This window comes from Tupaia chinensis, unplaced genomic scaffold (assembly GCF_000334495.1).
Source record: "Tupaia chinensis unplaced genomic scaffold, TupChi_1.0 Scaffold139757_1, whole genome shotgun sequence".
In the NCBI taxonomy this organism is placed as follows: Eukaryota; Metazoa; Chordata; class Mammalia; order Scandentia; family Tupaiidae; genus Tupaia; species Tupaia belangeri.
The window spans coordinates 2,825,844-2,839,250 of NW_006199637.1; the positions used below are offsets into that span (position 1 = coordinate 2,825,844).

At 49.5% G+C, this 13,407-nt stretch overlaps 1 protein-coding gene across 1 annotated transcript in view; it reads left to right on the forward strand.

The window, feature by feature from the left end:
• Window positions 1-1,963: 1,963 nt before the first annotated feature.
• Window positions 1,964-13,407, forward strand: part of CIB4 (calcium and integrin binding family member 4) — a 65,666-nt gene continuing 54,222 nt past the window's right edge. The window contains exons 1-3 of the mRNA XM_006162189.2: window positions 1,964-2,074; window positions 2,392-2,426; window positions 11,824-11,920. Coding sequence (XP_006162251.1) covers window positions 2,021-2,074; window positions 2,392-2,426; window positions 11,824-11,920 — 186 coding nt within the window. The 5' untranslated portion in view covers window positions 1,964-2,020. The remainder of the gene's footprint in view (window positions 2,075-2,391; window positions 2,427-11,823; window positions 11,921-13,407) is intronic.

Here is a 13,407-nt window from a genome sequence, read left to right on the forward strand (position 1 = left end):
CTTCTCTTCTCTTCTTTTCTTTTCTTTTCTTGTTTTTAAAGAATTATCAGGACCAGCAGATGGCATAATGACTATGTCACTGGCCTCCTACATAGTTAACCATGGTTCAAGTCCCAGACCCAGTGGCTTAAAACTCATGCCAGACACGTGAGTGTGCATGCCAAGATCCCATGAGGAGAACGGAGAAGGGATTGTGGGGTGGCCATCTCCCCTGAGGGGTGATTTCTCACTTCCTGTGTTTCTCTGTCTCTTTGGTGAGTGTACATGCCCTATAGCAAAAATCTCTCTAAAAATATAATAATTATTTAATTTTATTTATCATTTTAAAATAAATTTGTTACAGGGCACGCATGTTACCAGGGAGAGACAGAGAGAGAGAGCAACCCATCAAGTAGATTCAGGACTTGAACTATGGTAGGCTATATGGGATTCCACTGCCTTCACCATCATGCCATCTGCTGGCCCCTCAACTGCTATATTCTTAACCACAACATTTTAATGACCACTTAAATACTACCACCTATAGGAAGGCTTCCTGCCCAGTGGTCTTTCTCTTCTAAATACTCTCAAGTCTGTGCTATTACCTCTCTGATGACATCTGCCTTCATTCCCCTTGGTGTGTGTGCGTGTGTGTGCCTTTGTGTGTGTGTGTGTGGTGAGTTTATGTCTCTTGAGGGCTGAGGCCACATTAGGCGACTTTCTCAGGGCCAAGCCGAGCACCTGGCACACGGTAGACAGCCCACAATGTGCCGAGGAAACGGAAGCATGAGGGCTTTGGGTTTCTCCATCTCTGCAGAGAACAGATGAAGAAAAGTGGGTGTTTGCCTTTTGGGAGATACGAATGAGCTTCGTCAGGAAGCCCCTAGAGGAGCGTGTGGGAGGAGTTGTCCTAGAACAAGGGAACCAGCACCCGGACGGTGAGGATGTGTGGCAGACCACCCTGGAGGCAGGGAAGGCTAAGATGACTTCCAGAAGACCCTCTGGCCTGTACTGACGATAGCTGTGCTGCACACCTTCTCATCGTCCCAGATTTGTTACCCATCGGCTCCACCCTGCTGTCCGTCCCATAGGAGATCAGAGAAGCAGGGCAAGTGAGGCTGGGGTATTTATTTCAAGTGTCACAGAGCCAGGGCTGGTAGCATCTCCACTGTCACCCTGTTCCTAGCCCCAGGACTCTGCGGTCTCCTGGATGGGTAGCTTCCTTGCACCCTGGCCTCACCTTTGCAGAGAGCCTTTCCCCATTATCCAGTTCTCTGTTCCTGCAGGGTCTCCGATGGGGTCCTTTTCTGTGCTTTTGGGAGTCACTTCCTGAGATCACTGTCTATGCTTGTACCCCACACTTGGCACAGTGCTGAGACGTGATTCTCATAACACTCATTGAGCGCTACTGCATGCCAGGCGTTGTCACCTGTGCTAACTCAACTGGTCCTCGCAGCAGTTCCATGCTTTTCATCCTTGTTTTACAGAAGAGGAATCTATGACGCATTGTCCAAGGTCATGTGGTCAGCACATGGTAGATCTGGGACGTGAACCCAGGCAGTGTGATTGCTGACTCTCAGCCCCACTAGTGGGCTGTTTGGTTTTGTTTTAAGGCTATTCATTTATTTCTTCCATAAGAGAGAGAGGGAGAAATAGACAGGCACCCAGTAGGGTCCTCACACCATGACTCACCCCCAGCCTCAGCCAGCCCGGATCACAGGCACCCACGCACACGCCTGGTGTGAACCAGGCAGCCTTGGGACATAAGCCCATGACCTTCCCATGTGGGTCCAGTATTGTAATCGTGTTACCACTGCTCCACTGGCTGGCCCCTGGGCTGCTTTGCTGTTTGGTTTTTTGGAGGTGCCATCTCTTAGCCTTGGGGATAAAAGAATCTATTTCTTTGCCAACTAAGTGGCTCAGGTAGAATGGGCAGAAGGTAGAATGTAGGTCGCCATGACAACCGGTCTCCTGGTTGCAGCAACTGGTGAGCCCTTGGGGCTGAGGTTCTGCTGCTGGCAGAGGGAAGTGTGGGGTCAGCATGGGGCAATGTCTGAGGTACCAGATGCACTGGGAGGACCTGGAAGAGTACCAGGTAGGTAGAGTAGGCTGGGATTCTAACAGAGGTGGGAGCTCCCCGAGGCAGGCAGGATGATGGGAAAACTTGCCTGAAATTGCAGTTTATTAGGCAGGGTGGGGCGGCCCTTGCCTTTGCGAGGCAGGTCCAGACATGGTCCAGACTAGTCCATGGGGGCTACTTCCTCCGTCTGGCTGCTGCTCCAGAGCCCAGATTTCAGTCTTGTCTCAGATCTGCTCTCTAGGTCTGTGCCAGCACCCTTCTCCCAGGTCACAAGGACGGGGAGGGACTCCCCAAGGGAGCAGGGCAGGTCACGTCTCTGTGATTTGTTGCAGGCCCTGACCTTCCTGACCAGAAATGAAATCCTGTGGTGAGTAGAGGGCCCCAGACCCCTCTCTCTTGTCCGCCCCTTACCCTGAGCTGCATTCTTTCCCGGGTACGGCCTCACTCTGGCCCCCGAGTATGGTCCTTGCTCAGAGCCCCACAGCCCTGCCTATGAGGCTGAGACAGGCAGGCAGAGCAGACCCCAGCCTTGAAGACCCCGCTGGAGTTGAAGGAACCATCAGGCTCTAGGCTGCTCTGCCTTTGCTGCAACCAGGACAGTTTGTTGTTGTTGTTGTTTAATAGGATCATGGAGCTAGAAGGGCCTCCTTGGGGTAATGAGGAAAACAAGGAAAGGACTTGGGAAGCTTAGGTCTAAGACCGTTTTGGCATTCACTGGCTGGGTGAACTCGGGTGCATCACTGAATCTCAGCCCTCCCTCTGTCCCCTCTCTCCCCTCCTCAAGACTCTCTCTGGTGCTGCTTCACGCCAGACACCATGAAGGCAATGAGGGTGTGATGGCGAGCAGTCTTGGTCCCTGTCCGGTGTTGAAGGCTTCTGGCCAAGGACAGCTGTCATACAGCATGGAGATGCTGCAAATGCCCCCCTGGAGGGACTATGGGGAGAATGAATGGGATGAGGGGTGTGTATCCGTGCTTGGTTCAGGCCAAGTCTCAACGAAAACTCATTAGATGAATAAATGAGCTCCCCAAGACATTTCTTGGGCAAGGTGGGAGAGGCTGAAGTAAGGAGACTGCAGACACTCTAGCCTGGCTACCTCTCCTTGCTCAGACTAGCCCTCCACAGCCACCATGTCCAGCCTGCAGGACACGCTTCCCGTGCAGAGTCTTAGGTGTGTTAATGGCTGTCACAACCACGAGCCCCTCCAAGCAGAGATGAGGGATGGCCAGGACACAGAGAGCTACAGAAACTAGGCACAGCCACTGGAGACCATAGCTTTCCTTTTAAAACAACATTCCTTTGCTTTTTTAAATATAGAAAAACATGACAAAACTCCAAATGACCTATATCCTACTACCCATATATTTTCTAAAAAGTAACACATGAATAAAAATAAAATGAAATCTATAGGCCAGCCACAATAGTGAGATTGAGCTCAATGCCCTGCAATGCTGGAGGCCATGTGGAAGATCAGGGTTTGGTTCCCAGATTCACTGTTCTATACCAGGTATGCATGTGCTTGTGTGCCCATGATCCTCGCTGACTGGGAAGCCTGGCGGGGGTGGGGGGGAGATCGTAGTGTGAGACCTGTGGAGGATGCTTGTATTTCTCCCTCTTTCTCTCTCCCTCTCTGTCAGAAATAAGTTAACTTTAAAAATTTTTAAATGAAATAACCCATCTCTTTATTTAAAAAAAAAAAAAAAGAAATCAAAATGTAAGAAGTAATATGTGAGCATGGCTAAAAATTCAAATAGTATAAAAGTTCTAAATGAAAGAACTCTCCATTGTCCTTCCCAAGCCTCTGTTCAGTTAGTGAATACTTCCAGAATTTTCCATGCACAGACCTACAGATGCATCCTCCAGGAGTTTTATCCCATTTACACTCTGGCATTTATCCTATTCAGACTGTTCTACACCTTTTTTTTCCCCTCTATCTTGACCAGTTTTATATGAAATACATAGAACTCTGCCTCATTCTTTTTTAAATAGTTATGGATCATTCCCTCATGAGCCATAATTCATTTTTCCAGCCCCTTTTTATGAACACTTAAATCATTTAAGGTTCACTTCCACAAATAATGCTATATTAAATATTTATGTACAAAGAGTTTATCCCACTGGTAAAAGTAAATCTACCAGAGAAATTCCTAGCCATTGAAATGCTGGAGAAAGGGGAGAAAGGTTTAAAATTTGGATAAGTATGACATATCATCCTTCAAAGGGGTTTCCTCTAGGCATTAGAGCACGACTGTTTCTGCTCCTCCTTCTACACCAAGGGCTTCCCAATGGTCTTCTCTAGGTCTGAGGGCTCCTCATACATGCCAAGAAGTGAGCATGGTGGCGGTGGTTGGTGGGGAGGGGATGAGTGAGGAAAGAGCAGTATGGGAGGGCTTGGGTTCTCTTTCCCGCATGCCGCCCTCCATTTTCACTTGTTCTGTACTGGCCTTTGGAGAAAGAGTTCCTTGGAGACAAACCATCTTTAGAGACGCCTACCTTTTGAACTGCCCACTCAGGCCCTGACAGGGCCTCTGCCAGACCCTGTTTATAACCAATTTCCATCCCAATTGAAGGCACCATCCCCTGAGGAGGGCACAGCTCCACCTGTGTTCCCATGGAAGCGGGGTTCTGAGAGTGCTGCCAGGAAGGTTCCACAGCAAACTTCTCTATGAAGCTCTCTGAGCTCTTTCTGGCCCACCCCTTCTGTTGACAGCTCCACTCTTGAGCAGGAAGCGGAGCCATGTCTGCTGCTCGGTGGCTCTTGCTCACAGACACCCACCCTTTGGGACCTTGAAGAACAGGAATGGGACAGTGCTTTGACAGGGAGGCAGAGTGAAGAGTGAAAAGGCCCCGCTCCCGCTCTGCTTCTGTTTCTCTGTACTGAACATCTTTAAATAAGATAGGGAGAGACAAGCATGAAGGGGACAGAGAAATACCAGAGAGAGCTCTCTGCTGCTTCCAACCAAGGTGATTTTCCAGACCCAGGAAACCATAGCCTAGGAATAACTGAGGATGTGGAACAGCTGGAAAGCGATTTGAAGGATGGGAGAGAAATGGCAAAGACTTGAGAGGCTCAGCTATCCTGGGTCAAAATGGAAAAGGCACTTTGACCTTAGCATTCCCATGTCAGGAGGACATAGGTGAAATAAATGCTGATTCATCAAGAATGGGATACTGCCCTTAGAGAGGAGGAGGAGCTTTATGTCTGATGTGGAGCCCATCTTCAAGGTATATTATTACTAAGAAAGCAAAGTGCAGGGGACTTCCAGTTATGGAGAATAGAGGATTTTCTTTTATCTCTGTTTCCTCTACTTAAAATAGGGTAAAGGAATTCTTTTTTTTTTTTTTTTAAAGGAGAAGAAACACATAAGGACAGAAAAATAACAGAAGAAATGACAGTAGGTGAGAGAGGTCAACCAAAGTTTCAAAAGTGCAAAGCAGATAGATCCATGATACAGACTTAGCTGAGTAGAAAACAGAAAGAAAATTGTGCACAGAGGCTGGAATGATGGTGTCAAGAGCTACGAAAGGCCCAGGAGCCTCTCACGCCCATGATGTAGGGCCAGGTGAAAACAGAATGGGAGATCGAAAGTCTTATGTGATTCCTTTTGTCACCCTGCACTAGGCACCTCTGCCCCACCCCAATAGAAGATGAGAGTTTGCCAACTGGAGAGAGTTGAGCCAGGTGAGCTCCTGACACAGGGTAACAGGCACAGTGAAGCTTGTGGTGAGCTTCTGGTCAGCATTTTAGAGTCCCACTGAAGTATGATAGAAAGCCAAGGAACACCAGGTATCTGAGGGAAGAAGAAAAGCTGGTCTGCATGCTCCAAGTCATATCATCATAACATTTCAGAATGCCAGAGATAATGAGAAGGTTCTAAAAGTTTCCATAAAGAAAAGAAAAAAAAGATTACATACAGAGCATCAGGAATCAGCATCATTTTGGACTTATGTTGGAAGACAGTGACTAAACACCTTCAGAATTCTAATTGAAAATTTTTCAATCTAGAATTAAGTCCTAGCTAAACTATTAATCAAGAGCAAACACTTAATAATGATTTTTTATCTGAAAATTGAAAAAAGGGAATGATCTCTTATGGACCTTCACTTAGGGAGTTTGTGAAGGATGTGTTCCATTAAAACTTGTAGGTGAACCAAGAAACTAGAAGACATGGGAAATCCTGGGACCAGCAGGTGGATGGTGGTTAAGGTGCTGGACACTCCCACATGGCTGACCATGGTTCGAGTCCTGGATCTGGCGGCTTGCTTTCTCACTTTCTCTCTCTCTCTCTCTCTCTCTCTAATCAAATTAAAATAAATGAATAAATAAAATTTAAAAAGAAGACATAGAAAATCCTAAAACAAAGGATTTCAACATACAGAAAGGCAAAATTAATTATAAGGATGATGTTGAAGGAGGATGATATTGATGATGCTGTTTCACTCAAGGGTGAAAACAGCATAGCAGACCTGGAAAGCAGTTGCTCTAGATTAGGATTAAGGAGTCAGGTGTCCCAGGAGTGATACCTCCAAGTAAAGAAAATGAACCTTTGGATCAAATGATGTGTACTGCCATACTGAGAAGAACTTTACAATTCTGTAGAAAGTTTGGCGATGAAATAGTGATAGACACACTGAAACCTATGCAAAAGAAAAACAAAGGCATTATTAACTCTAGGAAAAACAAAAAGCCTTGAGAGAAAGAAAACGTAATCATGTTATACTAGGAAACTCATCTGGGACCAATGTTTGAATAGTACATATATAATCTATAGCAATATAAATACTGAATATTAATTCAGCCAAATTGTTTTATACTGAGAGAGTGAAGGAAAGAGAAGTATAAAGGAAGAAAGAAATCCTCTTTTTGCATATTAGGAGATCACAAGATAATGTCTATATTGAAAAAAATTAACAGATGGCAAAATCAGCACAATGTTTAGAAATATTATATAAATATTAAGTAAAAACCAAGAAAAATAGCAAAATGTTTTTAAATTTCTTCCTCTGGAGAGCAGGGGTAGAGAGAGAGCACGGAGTACTGGGTATTGGTCATTGTAATTGTAAATCATATAATACTACTTGCATTTTTAACCTGTTTAACTGAGTTATTTTGGAAAACTAGACTGGTTTATATAGACACTACTATTTTTTTTTAAATAAAGGGATATCCATACATATGCACACAGAAGACAAATGCCTCTGAAAGGATACATACACAGACTAATAATAGTGTAGCTTCTTGAGGAGACCTGGGGGACTGGATATATTAGGGTTAGTGTCAGTGTTATGTCTGCAATGTGAAGGGGACAACTTTGATATCGATGCTCAGCTGCACTGGCAGTGGCTCAGGGAGCAGGTGCAATGTGATGCTCAGGACAGAGAGTAAACATCCAGGACTGCCAAGGTCAAGTTTTGAACAGTTTTCCTATGTGGCCTCTGACTCCATGTTGTGATTTTCCTGTGAATGTGACAGAGAAATGTGGACTGGTTGACAGGACAGCTGGATAGAGTTAGCCAGTTGCAAAAAATATCTAAGAGACTGATAGAAATAAGTAATCTTTGCAGGGAGGGTGGCACTACAACACTTTCCCACCTTCTTATCTATGAGTTGCATGAGGACACAAAGATCTGGTCACCAGAACTGCTGATGACACTTCCTGGGAGGACAGACCACATGTGACAGACTCTGGTCTTGGAGCCAGCCCCTTCCCAGACCAGGGTTGCCTTGGCATGGCTCCCCCAGAGGGGCATGTCCACCTAAGCTTCCCATCTGTGGCCTTCTCTTTCATGTCTTTTTGGTATCAGAAAGAAAAAGGCTACTTTGGGCTCAACTTCAGGGCAATCCTCTCTGACTTTTGGTCGAATTGGCTGCCCCAGAAACCCCTGCTTCTCAGATGCCTCTTCTGGGCTCAGTTGCCAGATCCTTCTGACCATGGCTGGAGACTCTGCAAACTGAAGAGGACACATGGGGCTTCCTGGGTGGGGCACAGCTTTACTCTAGTCCAGATCTCGGTGGCTGAGGCTCAGGTGGGCCTGACTCAGGCTGAGCATTTGGACCACCTGTATTGCTCCAGGTTTAACCTGACCACTCCTGCCCCAGGTTGGGAGTGGGCCTGGTTTGGGAGTCTGATGCTTTGTTCCCAGTCCCTGCTCAGGCCAACCCAGCCACAAGGTCACTCTTTCATGTTAGCATCCAAGTCCTTGACCCAGACACAAGTGCTTGTCTTCCTGGTGCTCCTTGAAGTCAGCAGGTAGGCTGGTTCTAGGATTGTTTCCTGGAAGCCGAGGGTCTGAGTCAAGGCATAGCTCTGCCACTCACCCACTGTGCGACACAGGGGAGTTTCCTACCCTCTCTAAGCCTCAGTTTCCATACTTAAAAAAGTGTGATATGAGCGCAATAGAGTCTAATCACTCCTAGTTGTTATTGGATCAATGAGACGATCGATTGCACATCAGAGAGAGCAGTGCCACCGAGTGTGTGGTAGCTGTTCTTATCATGGCGTCTGTCTTCCTTTTTGGCTAATGAGCGAAGTGGCTCAGAGAAATGAAATGATTTGCTCGGAGGTGGACTAAATGTCTCATGTTCAAGGTAAAGAGAAGCCTTTTGTAAAATATCTGCTATCAGTACCAAAGGCCTAAGGACCATCGACCCCATAGGTGTGGACAAAGCCCAGAGAGCTGAGCCCTGGTGGGGATTAAGGAGCAGAAATCTGTGCTTAGACAAGGGGACTTCACAAAGTTCATAGAACAGTGGAATTAAAGCATGAGTTTATTTCGGTGCAAAAAAAATTATGCACAGTTTGTCATAATATGCATTTTCCACAAACTATCTGAAAATCCCTGTACATGAACTATACTCTAGACCTTGCCCGTGCTGTAAAAATACTGAGAAGCTTGTGGAGCCCGTAGATGCCTGGGCTCCATCTCAGCTTTGGATGGGAATCTCAGGGGGTAAGACACAGATTCATTTAGAAACTCCCTACAGGATTCTAATGATGGACCCAGTCAAAAACTAGAGGGTCTCCAAGGAAAGGGGGTAGATGGGATGCCCAAGAGAAGCCCAAGCTCATTTGGAGGGTGTCAGGGGTCTGCTGACTCTCATTTCACTAAGGGGAGATTGAGACCTGAGAGGGGACGTGGCAGGTCCAAGTTCCCAACAGCGGATAGAGACAGAGCTGGCCTCCTCCCCTGTCTGGGGGGCCTTCGAGCCCGTAGACAACCCCCGCCTGAGTCTCTGGGCTCCAAGTGGAAGAGGCCACCGCCTGCTGCTCGCGTTCTGGTGGCTCAATGTGTGAGTTTCTCAAATGGCTTTGACTTTTGAGCCCATTAGTGATTAATTCTGAGTTCCATTTAGAGCCAGCTGATCCATATTTGGAGGAGAAGAGCATTTTGTGGCAGGCAAGATGTAGCCGTGATTCATCTGCGGGGAGCCCAGCCCCTCAGCAACCTGGGAAGGCATGCAGGGGCAGAGCCCTCTCTCCTGCACCACCTTCCTGGGGGGTAGGGCTGAGAGTCATCACAAGGGTAGAAGGTGTAGATCCTTTGGAGGGTGGCACAGCCCCAAAAACCTGGCCAAGGGTTCAGCCCTCCTCTCTGTCTCTTCCCAGATGTGTGCCCTTGGGCATACTTCCTAAACTCCCAGAGCCTCAGTTTACCCATCTGTAGAAACGATCACTCCTCCACTTCTCCCAGGGGGTGTTGTGGGGAAGACTCGATGAGAGAAGGGATGTGATTGCTCCCAGCACGTAGAGTTTGGGAAATAAAAAGGCAGGAGTGGGTCAGGGGCACGGCAATGGAGTCCTCTTCTTTCCCCCAGCTGTCCTGACGCTTTCTTCTCCATACCGGGAAGGAAGAGCTTCAGTGTCTGCAGTGCTGGCTTTCACACTTGCCACCGTGTGACCTCCTTGGCCTTCGGTATCCTCATCTGTGAAAGACATAGTGGTCCCTCCTCGCCAGATTGTCATCAAAAATGAAAAATGTCCGTGAGAGTTGCAGCAGGCACCTCCAGTGCTGTCCCCCACCCCTGAGGGGGTGGGGGTGGGAGAAATCACCCTGAGTGCCTGAAGGCCGTGAGAGAGCACTGCCTTAGGGAGGCTCCTTAATGTATAGAGCTTATAAAATTAGTCCACTTTTTTTTTTTTTGAGAGGTTTTTCACTATAAGGGCGTGTGCGCTCGCCAGACAGACAGAGAGAGACATAGAGACAGAAAACGAGAAATCACCCCCCAGGGGGGATGGTCACGCCGCAATCCCTTCTCCTCCATTCTCCTCTCGGGATCTTGGGCACGCACGCACACGCGCCCAGAGTGAGTTTTAAACCACCGGGTCCGGGACGCAAACCGCGGTCGACTACGTGGGAGTCCAGCGACATAGCCATTACGCTAACTGCTGGTTCCCAAATTAGTCCACTTTTTAAAAGGTTTATTTATGTATTTATTTCATGAGAGAGAGAGAGACTGCCAGAGCCAGCACCCCAGCAGGGTCTTGACACGGCACTCCACCCCCAGCCTTAGCCAGGCCGGGATCATGGACGAGCATGGGCTTGTACTGAGAGAGGTCTCAGGACTTGAACCAGGAACCTTCCTCTTTGGGACTGCCTAGAAGAGTGTCAGGTTTTACTGCTCTGTCACTATCTGATCTCTGGTCTGCTTGTCATTGTCACCCTACACTAGCAACTCTAACGATGGCAGTGACAGTGACTGGAGCCAACCTCTTGAACTGCCCCACTCTTGTAGACCACCGGACACTCCAGCAGCGAGGGCTTTCTGGTCCTCCTTGCTGACCTGTGGTGTCCACCCTCCACCCTTCGCCTCCATCCCTTCCTAGAGAAGGTCTCCTCCTGTCCATTCTGTACCCCGATTTTCTACTCCCTCTCAAACCTGCACAGCCTCTGGTGAGTCTGGGTCCTTTCTGGCCATGGAGTCCTGGGGTCCCGTGAACAGCCAGGCACCATCCCAGCTCCCGTCTGTCAGGCCCTCTCACAAGCCAGCACAGACATCTGAAGGGGCCTGTCTCTCCACTGGACAGTCAGGATTTGAACCTAGGTCTGTTGACTCAGAGATGCCTGCCAACCTGCCTCGGGTCACACAGCTAGTGGCAGAGGGGTAGGATCCAAATGGACCTGTCAGCAGTGACCCAGCAGAAAGCAGGTGGCTGGTACTCTCAGCTGGGTCAACTGGAGTCTTCTGGATTTTTTCTCTCTCCTCTTTCTCAAAATCTATTCATCTATTTCTTCCACACCCAGTCTCAGCGCACCTGGTTCATGGACATGTACGTGCATACCTGGGATGTCCAGGAAGGTCCCGGGATGTGAACCCAGGACCTTTCCCATGTGGGTCCAGGTGTACCACCATTGAGCCACTCAACAACTATTTCCTCTGGGCTGAGGATGGGGCTGGGTAGTTGACCAGAGGCTGAGACCCTGGCTTCCCCAAGGCCCTACTGGTTTCTCCATCTGTAACTGAGTAACTGGACTGAGTGACACTGGAGTCCCTTCCAGCTCTGACTTGCAGTAAATGACACTTGCAGGGTGCGTTCCAGGCCATAGAGTGTATTTCCATATCTTCCTTCGTGCCTGGTTCATTTTTACCTCCCGGTGGTGTGCTGGGCACACCAGAGGCCTCAGGGATGCTTCTAGAAGGCTGGAAAGATTTATTAACTGACTTTTCTGTGTCTGTCAGTCCTGAACCTCCCTCCACCCTGGCAGGAAAGGGGGCTTGTGGGTCTCCTTCCCAGCCCATGTGGCCATCACGCCTCTCTCCTCAGCATCCATGACACCTTCCTGAAGCTCTGCCCCCCTGGGAAGTACTACAAGGAGGCGACACTGACCACGGACCAGGTCAGCTCCCTGCCGGCCCTGAGGGTGAGTCCAGGAGGCGGGGGTGGGGTTGGCAACCCCTGGGAGCTGCGAAGGCGGGCACTGAGTGCTGTGGATGGGCGGCAGGCAGCCTCACTGCCAGGGCTCCTGGGTCTCCAGGCAGAGGGCCCAGCGGCTCATGGTTTCCACACGTGTCTCACATGCATCTGGCCTCCCTCCATCTTTGCATTGTCCCGGAGCAGCACGGGTGTGACAACTCTCCCCACTCCTCAGGTGAGGCCGAGGTGCAGAGAGGTCACAGAGACTCCAGGTCTCCTCACTGGAGGCCCCGGCTGGCGCTGCTGATCCACGCCAGCCTGCGGGTCCCTTTGAGCCTCCGCTTGCCCCTCACACATGGCCATCTGCTTGACCCCTCACCCCAGTGACCCCTGCACCAGCCAGCTCCTTCTGCTACATTGTGTGCCCTAGACCGAGACGAGGGGGATGGCAGGACCTGCTGCTGGTCTGTCAGGGCCCCAAGGAGGCTGGGGTACCGCCTCAGGCCATCTGCCCAGCCCTCTGCTCAGGCTGCCTGGGTGGACTGGGGCTTTTGCGGCAGGATGGAGAGGTTTCCAGGTGCTTCTCCGAGAAGCCGGGAGGAGCAAGACTGGGAGTGGAGCTGCCTTCTTTCATCTCTATGTGACTATGGGGATGAAGGGCATTTGCCTTCCTGCTCTTGCCACCCACTCCTCATCTCTCCCTCGGTTTGGCCAACCCGCCCTGAGCCAGAGGTTCCTGGTAAATAGAGTGGGACCTATGCTCACGCACCCTCTGGCTTGCCCCGCTTTCCTGGGCAGAGTCCCACCCCTCACACACACCCTGCCTTGGCAGTGGGCACGTCCTTGTGCAAACCACTTCCCTGGGGCTTGGTTTCCCCACCTGTGAAATGGGTGCACTGGTGAGTGGCTGGGAGTTTCCATTTGCTCTCAAAGGTTCCTTACCCTGAAGGGCAGAGCTTGCATGACTGATCCAGAAAAGCTAGTTAATTAATCTTTCCAGCCTTTTAGAAACATCCCTGATTTCTCTGGTGGCCCAGCAGTCCCTCAATCCTTTAGGGACCATCATTCCAGCCCTGTCCCTGTTATAAGGAGGCCCTGCCCTTCCCCCAGGGCAGCGTGGAAGAGCCCAAAGGCATACAGTGAAAGGGCTTCCAAATCACTCCTGAGATTTTAATTAAAATTTGTGCATCGCAAAGTGAGGCGATGTCAAGTTAACAAATCATGGCATGTCAGGCTCCCTTATTTTTCATCTGGATCTTGACAGAATAATGGTTTGAGTTTGTCATTGTGCAATGTTAGCCCGGCTTCATTTCTGTCTGGAACAAGACTGGGCTCTGAGGGCTGCAGGCACCACCTGCAAGGGGCCCAGGGGTGCTGGGGAGGAGGACGCTGGCTCCTGGGAGACATGGAGGGGTACATTTGTAGTCATTCAAACAGCGGCTATAGCACACCCCCCCCCCCCGCGGGCCAGCACTGCCCTCCGACAGGAGCGGG